Below are 21,257 nucleotides of genomic sequence, written 5' to 3'. Positions count from 1 at the left end.
TTGAGCTATTCAACTTGATTGTTGATAGGTTGGCTCCTCCGCAATGATATACACCGATGGCTTCAACTTGGCTCTGATACCACTTGTTGACTCTGGCAATTCGAAAGACAGTGTCGACGAAAAATTGGCGGAAGGTTTCTTCAAAAGAAAAATTAGCGAAAGTAAAAGGAGAGGGAGTGAGAGATTCGCTGAGATTGCTGAAGACTCGATATCTTATTTTTATTCAGTTGAATGGTTTAAATAACAAATCTAATTACAAAAATAGAAAAACCAATTATACAGAAATAGGAAATTGGACGAAGACTTCGCCCAAATTGGCACCTAGAATTACGCTTTTCCATTAGCGTGAATTCATATGTTTTTAGAAAACCTAACTAAATAAGGCATGGCTTTTATTTAACACTCAGTACCTTCTAAGTTTCTTCATATCGCATCGGCAATAGAGCAATTTGTCGATTTAAATGTGATGACCATGGAGGAAGTCATCGGCCGTCTTAAAGCATACGAGGAACGGATCGGTGGTAACAAAGAGAATGCTGAGCATGTCTTATTTACAAAAGGGGAATGGAAAGCAAAAGAATCGAAAGGCAAAGGTGAAAGTTCAACGTTCGAGAAAAAACGTAGAGACAATGGAGGCCATAGCCGAGGGCGAGGTCGCAGTAGTCGCTGGAGAGGGAGAGGTCATGGACGTGGAAACGACTCGTTACATCAAGAGAAGAAGAGTGACAAGAGCAAGGTAAAATGCTACAATTGTCAAGGCCTAGGCCACTATGCCTCAGAATGTAGGAAGGTGAAATGTTATAATTGTCAAAAGATTGGCCATTATGCATCCCACTGTAGATCGAAGAAAAGGGAGGATCAGACACACTTGACTGAGATGCAAGGTGATGAGGATGAGCCAGTCTTACTTCCAGCACAAGCTTGTGAAGTCCAAACTCTCGGTTCACCAGAGTTGACGGAGATGGCTCTTTATGAAGAGAAGGTTGTCCCGGAAGAAATTGAGAAGAAAAACAACACTTGGTTCCTAGATACGGGAGCCAGCAATCATATGACTGGTTGTCGAAGTTGGTTCTCGGAATTGAACGAGTCAGTGACCGGCACGGTGAAGTTCGGAGACGGATCACTTGTAGAGATAAAAGGACGTGGAGACGTGATGCTGCAATGTGAAAATGGAGATCACTGTATCCTTTCCGATGTATAATTCATTCCTAAACTTAAAAGTAACATTATAAGTTTAGGACAATTGGATGAACAGGGCTGTAAAGTTGAGATCGAACATGGTTTACTTGTCATTTTCACAAAGGCAAAGGATGTTGACTCTGGCAATTCGGAAGACAGTGTGGACGAAAAATTGGCCGAAGGTTTCTTCGAAGGAAAAATTAGCGGAAGTAAAAGGAGAGAGAGTGAGAGATTCGCTGATATTGCTGAAGACTCGATGTTTTGTTTTACTTCAGTTGAACGGTTTAAATAACAAATCTAATTACAAAAATAGAAAAACCAATTATACAAAAATAGGAGAAGTGGACGAAGACTTCGCCCAAATTGCCAAAACAATGGCTCCTAGAATCACGCTCCTCCATTCGCGTGAATTCAGACGTTTTACAAACCTAAATAAGGCATGGCTTTTATTTAACAAAGGAGTTCTTGGCAAAAGTGAAGCGGTCACGAAATAGGCTATATACAATTAGCCTAAAAATAACGAAACCAACATGTCTACTGGGTAAGTTGTCTGAAGATTCTTGGTTGTGGCATGCTAGATATGGGCATTTGGATTTTGAGGCTTTAAGAAACCTGTCTACAAAACAAATGGTGAAAGGAATTCCGCACGTTGAAAGGATCGAACAAGTTTGTGATAGTTGTGTAATCACTAAACAACGAAGAACACCATTCCCACAACAAGCGAATTTTCGAGCCGTTAGTGTTTACAATTGGTGCATGGCGATTTGTGTGGTCCAATTACTCCAACAACTCATGGAGGTAATAAATTCTTTTTGCTGTTGGTAGATGATTTTAGTAGATATATGTGGATTGAATTGCGAAAAAATAAATCGGATGCATTCTTGGGATTCATAGGTGTTTAAAATAAAATTGAAGCTGAATCCGGAAAGAAATTGCAAGCGCTTAGAACTGATAGAGGTGGAGAATTTTCAAGTATTGAGTTTAAAGAATATTGTGAGAGCAGTGGGATTAAAAGATATTTAACAGCACCCTATTCTCCGCAACAAAATGGTGTGGTTGAACGACGAAACCAAACTGTTATTGCAATGGTGCGAAGCATGTTGAAGTGCAAAAATTTGCCGATGCATTTCTGGGCAGAAGCGGTGAAGACAGCTGTCTAAATCCTCAATAGATCCCCAACGAAGAGTGTAATTGAAGCAACTCCTCATGAGAAATGGAGAGGAAGAAAGCCTAATGTAGAGCATTTTAGAGTGCTCGAAAGCCTGGCGTATGGAAGAAATACAACACCAAATTTAACCAAATTACAAGACCGAAGTGTGCCAATGATTTTCGTGGGATATGAAGCAGGTTCAAAAGCTTATCGTTTGTATGATCCTAAAGCGAAAAGACTTCATATCAGCCGAGACGTCAAGTTTCTAGAAGAAGAAGAATATAAATGGGATGTGCAACAATTGGAAGAAAATAAGAAGGAATGTGGTAAATTCGCTGTTCATTATGATCCACAGGTCTATGTGAAGGACGAGGACATTTTAGAAGAGCGGGGAGAATCATCAGGGACTCTATTGGGAGACGATTCATCACCAGCAAATGATTTATCACCAGGAGACGATTCATTCGTCTCATCTAGTACAAGAAAATTTCGCTCGTTAAGAGAAATATACTCTGATTGTATTGAGTTGAATGAAGAAGCGGGGATGTGTTTTCTTTCACTTGAGGAGCCAAATTCATATATGGAAGCAAGAGATAATGAAAAATGGCAGCAAGCAATGCTAGAAGAGTTGTCTGTTATTGAAAAAAAATGGCACGTGAGAGTTCACAAAACTACCAAAGGGACATCGAGCAATCGGGTTGAAATGGGTATATAAGTTGAATAGAAATTCGAATGGAGAGATCGTGAGGTATAAAGCCCGTTTAGTCGCAAAGGGTTTTGTCGAGAAATATGGAGTGGATTTTGATGAGGTATTTGCACTTGTTGCAAGGCTTGAAACAGTGCGAGTCTTGATTGCTATAGCAGCGCAGGAGAGTTGGGAGATTCATCATATGGATGTCAAGTCAGCGTTTCTTAATGGTGAGTTGAAGGAAGTGATTTATGTAGAACTACCAGAAGAATTTGCTGTGGAAGGTCGAGAAGGGAATGTTTTACGACTTAGGAAAGCATTGTATGGCTTACGTCAAGTACCTCGTGCCTGGAATGCAAAACTGTATAATTTCTTAAAGTCTCTTGGATTTCAAAAGTGTCCTTTAGAGCATGCTGTGTATACACGTTGGAAAGAAAATAAAATTCAGATAGTTGGAGTTTATGTTGATGATTTAATTATTGTCGGGTCAAGCAAGGATGATATTTTGAGCTTCAACCAACAAATGAAGTTGTTTGAAATGAGCGATTTAGGATTCCTGCCTTATTATTTGGGAATAGAAGTTAAACAAGACGTTGATGGAATCAGGTAATCTCAGTCGAGTTATGCGGCAAAGCTTTTGGCAAAACTTGGAATGATGGATTGTAATCCGTGTCATGTTTTCCTATGGAGCCGAAAACAAAGCTAAGCAAAGCGAGTAATTGTCCATCTGTTGATTCCACTCTTTACAAGAGTATTATCGGAAGTCTTCATTATTTAGTGAACACACGACCTGACTTATCATATTCCGTTGGAGTTATGAGTCGTTATATGGAAGCTCCGACCATGGTTCATATGGAAGCTGTGAAGCAAATACTCAGGTACGTGAAAGGAACCATTGATATTGGATGTCATTATGTTAAGGCAAAGCAAGTAGAAAATCGATTAATCGGATATAGTGATAGTGATCTTGCTGGAGATATAGATGATCGAAAGAGCACTACGGGGACATTGTTTTTCTTATATGGCAATCCAATTACATGGACTTCAAAGAAACAAAAGATGGTGGCACTTTCATCCTGTGAAGCGGAGTATATTGCGGCGACGTTAGCTGCTTGTCAAGGAATGTGGTTAGGACGTTTACTGAAGGAATTGCATGGGAAGGAAGTAAATCCAGTTCGTTTAAATATCGATAACAAGTCTGCTATAGCATTAGCGAAAAAACCAGTTCATCATGATCGCAGCAAACATATAGACATGAGGTTCCATTTCATTCGTGAATGTGTGCAAAAAGGAGATTGAAGTGGATCATGTAAAAACTGAGGATTAATTGGCTGATATACTTACGAAGCCAATAGGACGACAAAAATTTGTGGAGCTTCGAGAAAGAATTGGTTTGAAGAATGTAAGAATGTGAAGATCGAAATACAAGATTAAGGGGATGATTTGTTCGTTTATTTAATCTTGTATTAACCGTAATTCATTTGTATTTGCTTTTTGTATTTTAAATTATGTCAGTTTTAGTATTTGTGGATAAGATCAAGGGAAATTATTAGCAGTTATTAATGTGTGGCTAAGATTGTAAGAAGTTATTTTTCTCTCTGTCTGTATATATACTGTGTAACAAGTTGAATAAAATAAGTAAGTTGGTTTTGTTTATTTTCTAAGTATTGTCTCTCTTAGAGAATTACGTTATTGTGCAAAAATCACTTCCTCGTACTTGTGTTTTCTGTCAGGATCTTCGCAATTTTTGTTCATGCACCACTAATGAACTTTGTAATTCATCAATGGACATGTTATCAGTATCTTTGGATTCCTCCATGGATACTACAACATACTTAAATTTTTCAGTCAGGGTACGCAGAATTTTTTCTACAATTTTCTTGTCTGGCATAACTTCTCCACTGCTTCTCATCTTGTTGGAGGTTATCATCACTCTTGCAAAATAATCTTTGATGCTTTTATCATTCTTCATCTCTAGGATCTCAAATTCTCTCCTTAATGCATTAAGAAGAGATTTCTTCACTTTTTGGTTTCCACAAAATTTTCGTTTCATTGAGTCCCAAACAATCTTGGCTGTGCGACGATCCAAGATTTGCTCAAAGACAGCTCGATAAATTGCCTGGAAGAGGTAATGCTTTACTTGGTGATCTTTGAGTCTAGCATCATCAAGGTGGCCCTTTTGTGCCTCAGTCAACATTGTTCCTTCCTCTTGACCTGAGAAATCAATCTCCGCCACACTCCATAGACCTTTTGCTCTGAGCAAATATTCCATCAGCTCACTCCATCACTAAAATGATCAAAGTGACCATCGAAGTGAGGGATCTTCGTTAAAACTTTGTCTTCACTCATACTCTCTCTATTTGATCACTAAAAAATTGGGGCTATGATACCAATTGCTAGGTTTTGACACAACTAAGCCAGAAACATAAACAATTGAAGCTGGAAGTGATAATATTATTGAATATTGAACTTGGCTTTCGTAGTCTCACAAATAACCCTAAATAGAAACTAACCACAAATCTTCGAAACAAAAATCTTGTAAACAAATTTGGTAAACAAATCAAATATTTAAACTAACCCCATAAAAATACTCTAACTCTTCTTTGATCTAATCAAATTCTTCGAACATGAAGTGGTACGAAGGTTGTGTTTATAGGGAGTAGAAAGAGAGGGGCGAAGGGTTGTTTTAAGAGTATTGTTTGGTATTTAGTTTAATTATTTGTCATATAGTTAATATTTCTATTGTTATTTGTAAAGTTGTAAAAGCCAGGTTGAGTATTCAATAATATCATAACTTGACACTACGATTGTTTAGGTTTTCCTGAGTTATTACTAAGTCAAAATCTAACGCTTAATTGGGTTTTCATCTAATTTTCTTAATAATCATTTAAAACTCACCGTTCTTCCTTCTCAGACGGTGGCATACTCGTTGTGGCTAGTGTCTTCGTGGGGAATCCTAATGTCGCATCGTTCAAATACTCAAAAGCCACGATGGTGATTTACTACCACGGCGAGGTGATCGGAGAAGGGGAGACGCCGGCGGATTGACGAAGGCAAAGGACACGATGACGATGAATGTGACGGTGGAGACCGAGGCGGAGGAAATGGATGAGGGTCTGAGTTTGATGGAGGATTTGAAGTCGGGAGGTTTGAATATCAGTAGCCACACGGAAATGCCAGGAAGGGTCAAAATAATTGGATTCATCAAGAAAAGGTTTGAGGTTAAAATGAACTACTCATCTACTTTCAATACTAAAACCCAAATGACTCAAAGGGAAGATTGTGACAAGCATGTACAAAATTTCTGATTAATGAAGAATTATGGGAGGAATTTGAAACCAAATGGCTACTAAGTTTGTAGTGTTTAATTACGAGGAGTATTAAAAATTTTAATTATGGTACGTAGGTTGTTTATACATTTTTTGGATTATATCACTTTTTACTTTGCTTATATAACTATATTTGTACGTTGGATCAAGAGTGAATTTGTTTGACCATGAGTGAGTGTGACTCCCAATCCTTTGTAACGACTCATGTCTAGGATTTGACATGGTCAGGTTACCTACTCTTTGTTTCTAAGAGTGAAAGCTATTCTCGCGAACTAACTCGAGTTCTTCCGGCATGTCTTTTCCATATTCACATGCATCCTAGAAAAATTCTCCACAGGTTACGTGCATCATAGAATTGCTCCAAGCAAAACATACCTAACCATGAAGTTCTTATAATTGAGCTATCGAAAAGGAAAATGAACCTTATTGGTATATGGAGTGACTATCCATGTTCTAAAGTATTTCTTGGCTATCATATCCTCAGGATACCTCTCGTTTGGAAGTGGTTTCGGTTCAGTCATGTACCCCTCATTTGCTCGGGTGTCACATACCTACCAACTTTCACATTAGTTCGTTTTCAAACCACATCTTACTGGGAGAGATACTGCCCTAATACAATTTGTAACGGCTCATGTCCAAGATTTAGAGCCATTAGGTATCGAATCTGCATTACAAATCTTGATCTATCCTAGACATGACGCGTTACAATTTTGGTCGACCCTAAAAGCTTGATCAAACATTTTAGAATGATCCACTAATCCAAAACCAGTTCGGTGTAATGGCTCGTCCCTTCAAAAGTTGGCCTGAGTTTAACGACGTGACTTTTTAACCCGCCATCAAGAAAAAAGAAAGAGAATTTGTTTGAAAAAAGAAGGTCAGATGGCCAATTTATTTTTTTATCAGTGGGGACATAAAATTATAGACCTCATTTTTTCTCCTTCCACACAATCAAATTCAAAAGGTGACATTTTCCAAGCGTGGGCATGGAGGCTCATAATATAAGTTCTTACCAAACTACACATCGAATAGCCAAACTACACGTCGAATTGTTTACGGTCAAAAAGACAAAGCAATCTGAATTTATTTATTGTATGCTTTGGACCTTCTAAATATGCGACATAAAAATTCAATGTTCAGAATATTCTACTTTCTCTCCTAGAATATATATATATATATATATATATATATATATAAATTAATAAATGCATAGTATTGTATGAAAAGTGTATAAATAAAATATTTTCAATAATTTGATTACATTTTTTAAAATTAGATAATTAAGATGTTAACTATTCTATTTTTATTAAAATAATTTTATGTATTTGTGAATTATTAGGTGGAAAAATGTCCCCAACTCAAAAAATGTAGTAGGGGTATTATATAAGAACTTATCATAAACGTAGTTAGCTACTATTTTAATTTTTAATTTGAGACTGGAACAAGCTTCGAGTTTTATTTAAGAAGAAGGGGCCATAATGTTAAAATATTGGTTCTGTGGGCAAGATATGTATGAACGTTGCTAGCTTTGTTAGAAATATTTGCTTATTACTCAACAAATTATCAAAGTTAGAAACACAATTTATTAACAAAGCAACTGAATTAAGAAAAAAATGGAAGGAGTTTCACCGTTACATCGATCTTTGATCTTTTGAACAAATTTCAACCTATTAATGAGATATATAAGCAACCTTTGGGCTATGCTTCTCTCACCCCGATTCATAAAAGAGAAGAAAAAATGGGAAGAGCTTTTCAAGTTGTTCTTTTTCTAGCATTGTTTGTGTTTTTATCTCCTTCTGTTTATTCTTTACCGTTGTCAACAAAAGGAAGGTGGATCGTTGATTCGACAACAGGGCGTCGAGTGAAGCTTGTGTGCGTGAATTGGCCTTCCCACACACAGAGCATGCTAATAGAAGGTCTCAACCACAGGCCATTAAAAGAGCTGGCAGATGAGGCAATCAAGTTGAGGTTTAATTGTGTACGACTCACGTATGCAACTCAAATGTTCACTCGTTATGCAAATAGGACAGTTGAAGAGAATTTTGACCTCCTCGATTTAGAGCAAGCAAAAGCCGGATTGGCTCAATATAATCCTTTTGTGTTGAACAAGACTATTGCTGAAGCCTATGAAGCTGTTGTTGATGTGCTTGGAGAGAGTGGTTTAATGGTGATTGCCGACAACCATATGAGTCAGCCAAGATGGTGTTGCTCTCTTGACGATGGCAATGGATTTTTTGGAGACCGCTATTTTGACCCTCAAGAATGGCTACAAGGTCTTAGCTTAGTTGCTCAACGCTTTTCCAAGAAATCAACGGTACGTACAAATTAAGGAAAATTCTCACACTCTTGAAACTAAATTCTCACATTCTTTTGTTATGACATTTAGGTGGTTGGAATGAGCCTACGAAACGAGATACGAGGAACCAATGAAAATGCAAATGATTGGAACAATTATGTTACTCAAGGAGTAACAACAATCCACAACATTAACCCAAATGTTTTGGTGATTGTTTCGGGCCTAAATTTTGATAATGATCTTCGATGCTTAAAAGAGAAGCCCTTGAATGTAAGCACCTTAGACAACAAGTTGGTTTTTGAGGTGCACTTGTATTCGTTCAGTGGAGATCAAGAGAGTAAATTTATAAACCAGCCACTAAATAATATTTGTGCAAATATTATCGATGGCTTTGTAGACCATGCTGAATTTGTTAGAGAAGGACCAAACCCATTTCCTTTGTTTGTCAGCGAATATGGGTACGATCAGAGAGAGGTTAACGATGCAGAAAATCGGTTCATGAGTTGCTTCACAGCTCATCTTGCACAAGAAGATTTAGATTGGGCATTATGGACTTGGCAAGGTAGCTATTATTACAGGGAAGGTCAAGCAGGGCCGGCAGAAACTTTTGGAGTTCTCGACTCCAATTGGACTCAAATTAAAAATCCTAACTTTGTCCAGAAGTTTCAACTATTGCAGACTATGTTGCAAGGTAAGTATAAATATATTAACGATTTCGAATATATGGATCTATAACAAGTGTATAAGACATTTTTTTACGGTGCACAGATCCAAATTCCAATGCATCGTTCTCGTATGTTATATATCATCCACAAAGTGGCCAATGCATCCAAGTCTCAAATGACAACAAAGATATTTTCATGGGTAATTGCTCCATCTCAAGTCGATGGACTCATGACAATGATAGCACTCCAATTAGGATGTCAAGCACTGGTTTATGCTTAAAGACAAGCGGAGAAGGCCTTATGCCATCTCTCTCAACGGATTGCTTCGGCCCTCAGAGTTCTTGGAGAGCCATTTCAAACACTAAGCTTCATTTGGCCACCGTAACTCAAGATGGGAAGAGTCTTTGCTTGCAGGTTGAAAGCTCTAATTCTTCAAATATTGTGACAAACTCATGTATTTGCACTGATGGTGCTCCAAATTGCCTCCAAGACACCCAAAGTCAATGGTTTGAACTCGTTGAAACCAACACGTTGTGAGTTGCTTATGTATTGGGAAGAATAAATATATGACATGCCCGACTTTGAATTGGCCCCTATTTTATCTCTAATTCTATTCATGCTCGTGCTTGACTATAACCGATTTTATTTATCGTACAAACATATATGAAAAATAATACCAACAATAATGATCGTATAAAAGATTGGACATATAATAAATAATAGAAAAATAATTATTGACCATTTAACTGCGAATTTAAGCATAAAATCGACAACCCTAATATGACTCCGGCATTTTCAAAACTTTCATGCCAACCCTAAATTCAAATTCCAACAACTACTAGTATATTGGACCAAATTCTAAATTTCTATTTTAAACTAATTAATAGACTAAGCAACATTTGTTGGAACAAGTTTGAACCATTGGGGTTGAGGATCATCGGTGCAACTTCCCTCGTCTCTAAAGCAAATGCATTTCTTCACAACAACTATAGTATCAGATTCCTTCTCCAAACAAAAATTGTCTTCGCCAATTTTGTTGGCCAATTGGAGATTTGCTTTCGAAGCCACCGTCCAATTGCTTCCATCGCCAGAGCATTCGTCGGATACCACCGGTGCTTTTCCATCTCTGACGGATTTCAAACCCTGCCCGTTTGACAACAACTTCATCGGGACTTCCATCTCCACTATGGTTCCATTGCTTCGGAGTGGCACAATCGCCGAGTTCAACTCCTCCTTTGTCCTCGGATTTGACACATTGCCCTGATACGGGATGCAGCATTATGTATGATATTGGTGCTTTAGAATTTGGATCCGCAAGAAAAGAGCTTTAGTTTCAAATTCTAACTAAAGAAATATATAAAGGTTTGATTTGTTATAATGCACGGTTAGATTGAGAAGCAACAAATTAACCTTGATTCACTCTCTTGATAAGTGGAAGCATTTGTTTAAGTGACGGGGGTACTATCTTTAGTCCAAGAGTGGTCCATAACACCAAAACTTTCACTCAGGATCTTCATTACACCGTCTGTACATATAACTTCCTTGGAACGCCCACAAGCCCCAATCAATATCCTTCCCGGCAATTCGAGCCAAAAAGCAGCTCATGAACCGATTCTCAGCCTCGTTGCCCCCCGAACAAAGAAAAATAGATTAAAGAAATTAGAGAGAGTGAGTTTGCCATTGTGGGAAGGTAGAAGTGACAAGTACTGGTTTTGACGTAACAAAGCCAAAAACATAAACAATTGAAGTTTGAGGTGATAATATTATTGAAAAGTGAACTTGGCTTTTATAGCCTTACAAATAACCCTACATAGAAACGTTTCTATCCACAAATCTTCGAAATGGAAACAAATCTGGTAAACAAATCTGATAAATATTTAAACTAAATTCCTAAAAATACTCTTAACTCTTTTTCATCTAATCAAATTCTTCTCACCATTTCTCCCGTGAACTTATTCTTCTTTGTCAAGAATTAGTTCAAGTCAGAAAAACTCTGCACGCTAAGTTCTTCACGCAACTTCCGAAATGCTTTCTTATGTGTTTGGAACGTCCGTGTAGAACTGAATTTTTGGATAGCTTAATAGTTGAAGTATTACACACATTAGCTTTGTTCCTTCTATTTGAGAGTGACCAATCTCTTTGAGTATATCCTCCTCATCCAAACATCTTGACATGCACAAGAACTAGCAGCAACGAACTCAGCTTCTCTGGTTCATAAGTGACTATAGGCTGCTTACGAGAAAACCAAGCTACTGCTCCTCCACTAATCACAAGCACATGGCCTGAAGTACTCTTGCTTTCTTCCATGTCTCCGGCACAGTCACTACCAGTCGATCCAGTCAAATCACCGACTCCTCCTTTTTTATAAAATACACCATAATCTACCGTACCTTTCAAGTACCTTAAAACAGTTTTACCTGCTGCAAAATGTTGTTGTGTTGGACATGCCATAAAACGACTAATCAAACTTACAGCAAGCATGAGATCAAGACGAGTAGTTGTGAGATACATCAGACTTCCCACTATTTGTTTATACAAAGTTACATATACTTTTGCACCATTTTCATCTTTGCCAATTTTCTTTCCTGGAACAGTGGGATTACAAACAGAATTGTAATTCTCTATGCCAAGTCGATTTAAAACTTCAACAGCCTACTTTCTTTGACATGTGAAAATACCATCTAATCTTTGTATTACCTCTATTCCAAGAAAAAATTTCATCTGACCTAAGTCAGTCATATCAAACTCTTTCTTCAAGGAACGTTTAAACTCGTCCAATAGTTCTTCATCTGGTCTCCAGTAAATAAAAAATCATCAACGTAAATGCTTACGATAAGAATTTTACCTCCCTTCCTCTTGATGAAGAGTGTTTGCTCACTGGAACTGCTTTTGAATCCTTCCTTGATGAAGTAGGATTCTATTCGACCAAACCAGGTTCTAGGTGCTTGTTTTAATCCGTAGAGAGCCTTTTGGAGTTTGTACACCATCTCCTCACTTCCCTTTTTCTCATAGCCTTCACCGGAATCTGTTAACCATACAGGTGGATGTCGATTTCTCCCTTCCCTTACTGTCAAATCTGGTGCGACGGTTACTGGAAAAATTGTTTTCAGCAACTTGTTCAATTGTTTCAGCAACCGATTCAGTCGTTTCTTCCGTGATTTTTCTTTCTCCGTTTTCAGCAACTGGTTCAATTGTTTCAGCAACCGGTTCAGTCGTTTCCTCTGTTATTCCTCCTCCTTCCGCTGTGTTCTTATCTATTTCAATGTTTTCCCCCAGTCTAATTTTTCCGTTGCTCTCCATTTACCCATTTTTTGAAATGGAGTTCCGATGTTGCTTGCCTTTCATACATGCCTCACAGGTGGGGTTTGGAGCCCCAATTTGCGGAAGGCCTTTCACCTTGTTTTTGTGTTTCAAGGTGCACAAGCCTTTGTAGCCGAGATGACCATATCGATGGTGCCAAAGTGTTGACTGGTCCGTATTTGAAACTTGGAGGCATCTTTCTTCATTTGTTGTGGTAGATGGTTCAGCACCCAAAATAAACTGCCGATTTGCGATCATAATTGACTCTGCTATTTTTCCTTTTTGTGGATGATAAATGCTACATACACCATCTTCAAACAGCACTGCTACTCCTTTTTTCTTGTAGTTGTCCAACGCTCAAGAGATTATTTTTTAGTTCAGGTACCCAATACACATTACTAATAGTGCAACGAACCCCATGCAAAGTTAATTTCACTGCACCCTTTCCCATAACTTTCCTACCTGTATTATTTCCAAGTTTTTCAATGTGGGAAAATGTCTTGTCTAAGCTGGAAAACATACCTTCACTTGCACACATATGGTTTGAGCAACCCGAATCTAAGAACCAAGCATCACTCCTTTTTGCTTCATGTCTTAACATATGAGCCATTAACAGCATTTCATCCTCTTCTTCCAGCTCTGCATAATTCAATTCCTTATTCATCTTTGAACATTCATAATTAAAATGAGCTAAGTCATGACACCTATAACATTCAACCATTGCTTTGTTGAAAGTTGATCTTCCTCTTCCGCGTCCTCTGCCCCTGTAAGTTCCTCTTCCTCCATTACTTATTTTCGTTCGTCCTTCGACTTTCAGAACTTGCTCCTCTCCATTAATGCTGGATCTGTTAGTTTATTCAATCTTGTATTAACCGTAATTCATTCGTATTTGTTGTTTGTATTTTAAATTATGTCAGTTTTAGTATTTGTGGATAAGATCAAGGGAAGTTATTAGCAGTTATTAATGTGTGGCTGAGATTGTAAGAAGTTAGTTTTTCTTTCTGTCTATATATGTACTGTGTAACAAGTTGAATAAAATAAGTAACTTGGTTTTGTTTATTTTCTAAGTATTGTCTCTCTTAGAGAATAACGTTATTGTGCAAAAATCACTTCCTCGTATGTGTGTTTTCTGTCATTTGGTATCAGAGCACTGGTTACATGCCAAAGATCATGCCGAGAAATAATAACAACAATGGAGAGAGAGGAGAGTCGTCGAAGTCTGCAACAAAGGAAGGTCTGGTATCACTCCAATGCCCGACGTTATCGAGAACCAACTACTCAGCATGGGCTATGAAGATGAAGGTCTATTTGCGTGCTCAAGGGGTGTGGGACGCAATCCAATCAACTGAGTCTCTGGATAGTCTTGATGAAAGGAAGGATCAAATGGCCTTAGCAGCTATCTATCAAGCAATCCCTGAGGAGATGTTGTTTCCGTTAGCAGAGAAAGAGACAGCAAAAGAAGCATGGCAGACGTTAAAAACTATTCATGTGGGTGCTGAACGTGTAAAGGAGGCAAAGATCCAAACTCTGAAGATTGAGTTCGAAGTTATGAATATGAAGGAGTCCGAGACTATAGATGATTATGCAGCAAGATTGACATGAGTTGTTAATAAAATACGTACTTTTGGAGACAACTTCGAAGAGGCATGCTTGGTGAAAAAATTTCTCCGCTCAGTACCTTCTAAGTTTCTTCATATCGCATCGGCAATAGAGCAATTTGTCGATTTAAATGTGATGACCATGGAGGAAGTCATCGGCCGTCTTAAAGCATACGAGGAACGGATCGGTGGCAACAAAGAGAATGCTGAGCATGTCTTATTTACAAAAGGAGAATGGAAAGCAAAAGAATCGAAAGGCAAAGGTGAAAGTTCAACTTTCAAGAAAAAACGTAGCGACAATGGAGGCCATAGCCGAGGGCGAGGTCGTAGTGGTCGCTGGAGAGGGAGAGGTCATGGACGTGGAAACGACTCGTTACATCAAGAGAAGAAGAGTGACAAGAGCAAGGTAAAATGCTACAATTGTCAAGGCCTAGGCCACTATGCCTCAGAATGTCGGAAGGTGAAATGTTATAATTGTCAAAAGATTGGCCATTATGCATCCCACTGTAGATCGAAGAAAAGGGAGGATCAGGCGCACTTGACTGAGATGCAAGGTGATGAGGATGAGCCAGTCTTACTTATAGCACAGGTTTGTGAAGTCCGAACTCTCGGTTCACCAGAGTTGACGGAGATGGCTCTTTATGAAGAGAAGGTTGTCCCGGAAGAAATTGACAAGAAAAACAACACTTGGTTCCTAGATACGGGAGCCAGCAATCATATGACTGGTTGTCGAAGTTGGTTCTCGGAATTGAACGAGTCAGTGACCGGCACGGTGAAGTTCGGAGACCGATCACTTGTAGAGATAAAAGGACGTGGAGACGTGATGCTGCAATGTGAAAATGGAGATCACTGTATCCTTTCCGATGTATAATTCATTCCTAAACTTAAAAGTAACATTATAAGTTTAGGACAATTGGATGAACAGGGCTGTAAAGTTGAGATCGAACATGGTTTACTTGTCATTTTCGCAAAGGCAAAGGAGTTCTTGGCAAAAGTGAAGCGGTCACGAAATAGGCTATATACAATTAGCCTAAAAACAACGAAACCAACATGTCTACTTGGTAAGTTGTCTGAAGATTCTTGGTTGTGGCATGCTAGATATGGGCATTTGAATTTTGAGGCTTTAGGAAACCTGTCTACGAAACAAATGGTGAAAGGAATTCCGCACGTTGAAAGGATCGAACAAGTTTGTGATAGTTGTGTAATCACTAAACAACGAAGAACACCATTCCCACAACAAGCGAATTTTCGAGCCGTTAGTGTTCTACAATTGGTGCATGGCGATTTGTGTGGTCCAATTACTCCAACAACTCATGGAGGTAATAAATTCTTTTTGCTGTTGGTAGATGATTTTAGTAGATATATGTGGATTGAATTGCTCAAAAATAAATCTGATGCATTCTTGGGATCCAAACGTGTTTAAAATAAAATTGAAGCTGAATCCGGAAAGAAATTGCAAGCGCTTAGAACTGATAGAGGTGGAGAATTTACAAGTATTGAGTTCAAAGAATATTGTGAGAGCAGTGGGATTAAAAGATATTTAACAGAACCCTATTCTCCGCAACAAAATGGTGTGGTTGAACGACGAAACCAAACGGTTATTGCAATGGTGCGAAGCATGTTGAAGTGCAAAAATTTGCCGATGCATTTCTGGGCAGAGGCAGTGAAGACAGCTGTCTAAATCCTCAATAGATCCCCAACGAAGAGTGTAATTGAAGCAACTCCTCATGAGAAATGGAGAGGAAGAAAGCCTAATGTAGAGCATTTTAGAGTGTTCAAAAGCCTGGCGTATGGAAGAAATACAACACCAAATTTAACCAAATTACAAGACCGAAGTGTGCCAATGATTTTCGTGGGATATGAAGCAGGTTCAAAAGCTTATCGTTTGTATGATCCTAAAGCGAAAAGACTTCATATCAGCCGAGACGTCAAGTTTCTAGAAGAAGAAGAATATAAATGGGATGTGCAACAATTGGAAGAAAATAAGAAGGAAGGTGGTAAATTCGCTGTTCATTATGATCCTCAGGTCTATGTGAAGGACGAGGACATTTTAGAAGAGCGGGGAGAATCATCAGGGACTCTATTGGGAGACGATTCATCACCAGCAAATGATTTATCAATAGGAGACGATTCATACGTCTCATCTAGTCCAAGAAAATTTCGATCGTTAAGAGAAATTTACTCTGATTCTATTGAGTTGAATGAAGAAGCTGGGATGTGTTTTCTTTCACTTGAGGAGCCAAATTCATATATGGAAGCAAGAGATAATGAAAAATGGCAGCAAGCAATGCTAGAAGATTTGTCTGTTATTGAAAAAAATGGCACGTGAGAGTTCGCAAAACTACCAAAGGGACATCGAGCAATCGGGTTGAAATGGGTATATAAGTTGAATAGAAATTCGAATGGGGAGATCGTGAGGTATAAAGCCCGTTTAGTCGCAAAGGGTTTTGTCGAGAAATATGGAGTGGATTTTGATGAGGTATTTGCACCTGTTGCAAGGCTTGAAACAGTGCGAGTCTTGATTGCTATAGCAGCGCAGGAGAGTTGGGAGATTCATCATATGGATGTCAAGTCAGCGTTTCTTAATGGTGAGTTGAAGGAAGAGGTTTATGTAGAACTACCAGAAGAATTTGCTGTGGAAGGTCGAGAAGGGAATGTTTTACGACTTAGGAAAGCATTGTATGGCTTACGTCAAGCACCTCGTGCCTGGAATGCAAAACTGGATAATTTCTTAAAGTCTCTTGGATTTCAAAAGTGTCCTTTAGAGCATGCTGTGTATACACGTTGGAAAGAAAATAAAATTCAGATAGTTGGAGTTTATGTTGATGATTTAATTATTGTCGGGTCGAGCAAGGATGATATTTTGAGCTTCAACCAACAAATGAAGAAGTTGTTTGAAATGAGTGATTTAGGATTCCTGCCTTATTATTTGGGAATAGAAGTTAAACAAGACTTCGATGGAATCAGGTAATCTCAGTCGAGTTATGCGGCAAAGCTTTTGGCAAAACTTGGAATGATGGATTGTAATCGGTGTCATGTTTTCCTATGGAGCCGAGAACAAAGCTAAGCAAAGCGAGTAATTGTCGATCTGTGGATTCCACTCTTTACAAGAGTATTATCGGAAGTCTTCGTTATTTAGTGAACACACGACCTGACTTATCATATTCCGTTGGAGTTATGAGTCGTTATATGGAAGCTCCGACCATGGTTCATATGGAAGCTGTGAAGCAAATACTCAGGTACGTGAAAGGAACCATTGATATTGGATGTCATTATGTTAAGGCAAAGCAAGTAGAAAATCGATTAATCGGATATAGTGATAGTGATCTTGCTGGAGATATAGATGATCGAAAGAGCACTACGGGGACATTGTTTTTCTTATATGGCAATCCAATCACATGGACTTCAAAGAAACAAAAGATGGTGGCACTTTCATCCTTTGAAGCGGAGTATATTGCGGCGACGTCAGCTGCTTGTCAAGGAATGTGGTTAGGACGTTTACTGAAGGAATTGCATGGGAAGGAAGTAAATCCAGTTCGTTTAAATATCGATAACAAGTCTGCTATAGCATTAGCGAAAAAACCAGTTCATCATGATCGCAGCAAACATATAGACATGAGGTTCCATTTCATTCGTGAATGTGTGCAAAAAGGAGATTGAAGTGGATCATGTAAAAACTGAGGATTAATTGGCTGATATACTTACGAAGCCAATAGGACGACAAAAATTTGTGGAGCTTCGAGAAAGAATTGGTTTGAAGAATGTAAGAATGTGAAGATCGAAATACAAGATTAAGGGGATGATTTGTTAGTTTATTTAATCTTGTATTAACCGTAATTCATTTGTATTTGCTTTTTGTATTTTAAATTATGTCAGTTTTAGTATTTGTGGATAAGATCAAGGGAAGTTATTAGCAGTTATTAATGTGTGGCTAAGATTGTAAGAAGTTAGTTTTTCTCTCTGTCTGTATATATACTGTGTAACAAGTTGAATAAAATAAGTAAGTTGGTTTTGTTTATTTTCTAAGTATTGTCTCTCTTAGAGAATTACGTTATTGTGCAAAACTCACTTCCTCGTACGTGTGTTTTCTGTCAGGATCTTCGCAATTTTTGTTCATGCACCACTAATGAACTTTGTAATTCATCAATGGACATGTTATCAGTATCTTTGGATTCCTCCATGGATACTACAACATACTTAAATTTTTCAGTCAGGGTACGCATAATTTTTTCTACAATTTTCTTGTCTGGCATATCTTCTCCACTGCTTCTCATCTTGTTGGAGGTTATCATCACTCTTACAAAATAATCTTTGATGCTTTTATCATTCTTCATCTCTAGGATCTCAAATGCTCTCCTTAATGCATTAAGAAGAGATTTCTTCACTTTTTGGTTTCCACAAAATTTTCGTTTCATTGAGTCCCAAACAATCTTGGCTGTGCGACGATCCAAGATTTGCTCAAAGACAGCTCGATAAATTGCCTGGAAGAGGTAATGCTTTACTTGGTGATCTTTGAGTCTAGCATCATCAAGGTGGCCCTTTTGTGCCTCAGTCAACATTGTTCCTTCCTCTTGACCTGAGAAACCAATCTCCGCCACACTCCATAGACCTTTTGCTCTGAGCAAATATTCCATCAGCTCACTCCATCACTAAAATGATCAAAGTGACCATCGAAGTGAGGGATCTTCGTTAAAACTTTGTCTTCACTCATACTCTCTCTATTTGATCACTAAAAAATTGGGGCTATGATACCAATTGCTAGGTTTTGACACAACTAAGCCAGAAACATAAACAATTGAAGCTGGAAGTGATAATATTATTGAATATTGAACTTGGCTTTCGTAGTCTCACAAATAACCCTAAATAGAAACTAACCACAAATCTTGGAAACAAAAATCTTGTAAACAAATTTGGTAAACAAATCAAATATTTAAACTAACCCCATAAAAATACTCTAACTCTTCTTTGATCTAATCAAATTCTTCGAACATGAAGTGGTACGAAGGTTGTGTTTATAGGGAGTAGAAAGAGAGGGGCGAAGGGTTGTTTTAAGAGTATTGTTTGGTATTTAGTTTAATTATTTGTCATATAGTTAATATTTCTATTGTTATTTGTAAAGTTGTAAAAGCCAGGTTGAGTATTCAATAATATCATAACTTGACACTACGATTGTTTAGGTTTTCCTGAGTTATTACTAAGTCAAAATCTAACGCTTAATTGGGTTTTCATCTAATTTTCTTAATAATCATTTAAAACTCACCGTTCTTCCTTCTCAGACGGTGGCATACTCGTTGTGGCTAGTGTCTTCGTGCGGAATCCTAATGTCGCATCGTTCAAATACTCAAAAGCCACGATGGTGATTTACTACCACGGCGAGGTGATCGGAGAAGGGGAGACGCCGGCGGATTGACGAAGGCAAAGGACATGATGACGATGAATGTGACGGTGGAGACCGAGGCGGAGGAAATGGATGAGGGTCTGAGTTTGATGGAGGATTTGAAGTCGGGAGGTTTGAATATCAGTAGCCACACGGAAATGCCAGGAAGGGTCAAAATAATTGGATTCATCAAGAAAAGGATTGAGGTTAAAATGAACTACTCATCTACTTTCAATACTAAAACCCAAATGACTCAAAGGGAAGATTGTGACAAGCATGTACAAAATTTCTGATTAATGAAGAATTATGGGAGGAATTTGAAACCAAATGGCTACTAAGTTTGTAGTGTTTAATTACGAGGAGTATTAAAAATTTTAATTATGGTACGTAGGTTGTTTATACATTTTTTGGATTATATCACTTTTTACTTTGCTTATGTAACTATATTTGTACGTTGGATCAAGAGTGAATTTGTTTGACCATGAGTGAGTGTGACTCCCAAACCTTTGTAACGACTCATGTCTAGGATTTGACATGGTCAGGTTACCTACTCTTTGTTTCTAAGAGTGAAAGCTATTCTCGCGAACTAACTCGAGTTCTTCCGGCATGTCTTTTCCATATTCACATGCATCCTAGAAAAATTCTCCACAGGTTACGTGCATCATAGAATTGCTCCATGCAAAACATACCTAACCATGAAGTTCTTATAATTGAGCTATCGAAAAGGAAAATGAACCTTATTGGTATATGGAGTGACTATCCATGTTCTAAAGTATTTCTTGGCTATCATATCCTCAGGATACCTCTCGTTTGGAAGTGGTTTGGGTTCAGTCATGTACCCCTCATTTGCTCGGGTGTCACATACCTACCAACTTTCACATTAGTTCGTTTTGAAACCACATCTTACTGGGAGAGATACTGCCCTAATACAATTTGTAACGGCTCATGTCCAAGATTTAGAGCCATTAGGTATCGAATCTGCATTACAAATCTTGATCTATCCTAGACATGACGCGTTACAATTTTGGTCGACCCTAAAAGCTTGATCAAACATTTTAGAATGATCCACTAATCCAAAACCAGTTCGGTGTAATGGCTCGTCCCTTCAAAAGTTGGCCTGAGTTTAATGACGTGACTTTTTAACCCGCCATCAAGAAAAAAGAAAGAGAATTTGTTTGAAAAAAAAAGGTCAGATGGGCAATTTATTTTTTTATCAGTGGGGACATAAAATTATAGACCTCATTTTTTCTCCTTCCACACAATCAAATTCAAAAGGTGACATTTTCCAAGCGTGGGCATGGAGGCTCATAATATAAGTTCTTACCAAACTACACATCGAATAGCAAAACTACACGTCGAATTGTTTACGGTCAAAAAGACAAAGCAATCTGAATTTATTTATTGTATGCTTTGGACCTTCTAAATATGCGACATAAAAATTCAATGTTCAGAATATTCTACTTTCTCTCCTAGAATATATATATATATATATATATATATATATATATATATATATATATAAATTAATAAATGCATAGTATTGTATGAAAAGTGTATAAATAAAATATTTTCAATAATTTGATTACATTTTTTAAAATTAGATAATTAAGATGTTAACTATTCTATTTTTATTAAAATAATTTTATGTATTTGTGAATTATTAGGTGGAAAAATGTCC

At 37.8% G+C, this 21,257-nt stretch overlaps 3 protein-coding genes and 2 pseudogenes across 3 annotated transcripts; 4 read left to right on the top strand and 1 right to left on the bottom strand.

The window, feature by feature from the left end:
* Positions 1-472: 472 nt before the first annotated feature.
* On the top strand, positions 473-3,627 carry LOC147792406 (uncharacterized). The gene is made up of 6 exons (XM_087124473.1): positions 473-1,195; positions 1,256-1,461; positions 1,758-1,977; positions 2,074-2,151; positions 2,685-2,959; positions 3,054-3,627. The coding sequence occupies exons 1-6, from the start codon at positions 473-475 to the stop codon at positions 3,625-3,627; spliced, it is 2,076 nt and encodes a 691-aa protein (XP_086980599.1).
* Positions 3,628-3,701: 74 nt separating this feature from the next.
* Positions 3,702-4,316, top strand: LOC147792405 (secreted RxLR effector protein 161 pseudogene; annotated as a pseudogene).
* Positions 4,317-8,081: 3,765 nt separating this feature from the next.
* LOC147792404 (glycosyl hydrolase 5 family protein-like) lies at positions 8,082-9,841 on the top strand. Its single transcript, XM_087124567.1, has 3 exons — positions 8,082-8,657; positions 8,730-9,330; positions 9,408-9,841. The coding sequence occupies exons 1-3, from the start codon at positions 8,082-8,084 to the stop codon at positions 9,839-9,841; spliced, it is 1,611 nt and encodes a 536-aa protein (XP_086980693.1).
* A 7,406-nt stretch (positions 9,842-17,247) lies between these two features.
* LOC147792403 (secreted RxLR effector protein 161 pseudogene) lies at positions 17,248-17,862 on the top strand (annotated as a pseudogene).
* Positions 17,863-18,293: 431 nt separating this feature from the next.
* Positions 18,294-18,836, bottom strand: LOC147792402 (uncharacterized). The gene has a single exon (XM_087124472.1). The coding sequence runs from the start codon at positions 18,834-18,836 to the stop codon at positions 18,294-18,296; it is 543 nt and encodes a 180-aa protein (XP_086980598.1).
* Positions 18,837-21,257: the final 2,421 nt, after the last annotated feature.

Source organism: Cucurbita pepo, chromosome 6 (assembly GCF_057944985.1).
Source record: "Cucurbita pepo subsp. pepo isolate OVF chromosome 6, ASM5794498v1, whole genome shotgun sequence".
Lineage (NCBI taxonomy): Eukaryota > Viridiplantae > Streptophyta > Magnoliopsida > Cucurbitales > Cucurbitaceae > Cucurbita > Cucurbita pepo.
This window is presented reverse-complemented; position numbering and strand designations above follow the sequence as displayed.

Coding starts and splice junctions, on each gene's coding strand:
- LOC147792406 (XM_087124473.1), top strand. CDS start 473: ATGGAGGAAGTCATCGGCCGTCTTAAAGCATACGAGGAACGGATCGGT. Junction 1,196..1,255: donor ATCACTGTATCCTTTCCGAT/GTATAATTCATT, acceptor TTGGATGAACAG/GGCTGTAAAGTTGAGATCGA. Junction 1,978..2,073: donor TACTCCAACAACTCATGGAG/GTAATAAATTCT, acceptor TGGGATTCATAG/GTGTTTAAAATAAAATTGAA.
- LOC147792404 (XM_087124567.1), top strand. CDS start 8,082: ATGGGAAGAGCTTTTCAAGTTGTTCTTTTTCTAGCATTGTTTGTGTTT. Junction 8,658..8,729: donor GCTTTTCCAAGAAATCAACG/GTACGTACAAAT, acceptor TATGACATTTAG/GTGGTTGGAATGAGCCTACG. Junction 9,331..9,407: donor ATTGCAGACTATGTTGCAAG/GTAAGTATAAAT, acceptor TACGGTGCACAG/ATCCAAATTCCAATGCATCG.
- LOC147792402 (XM_087124472.1), bottom strand. CDS start 18,836: ATGGAATATTTGCTCAGAGCAAAAGGTCTATGGAGTGTGGCGGAGATT.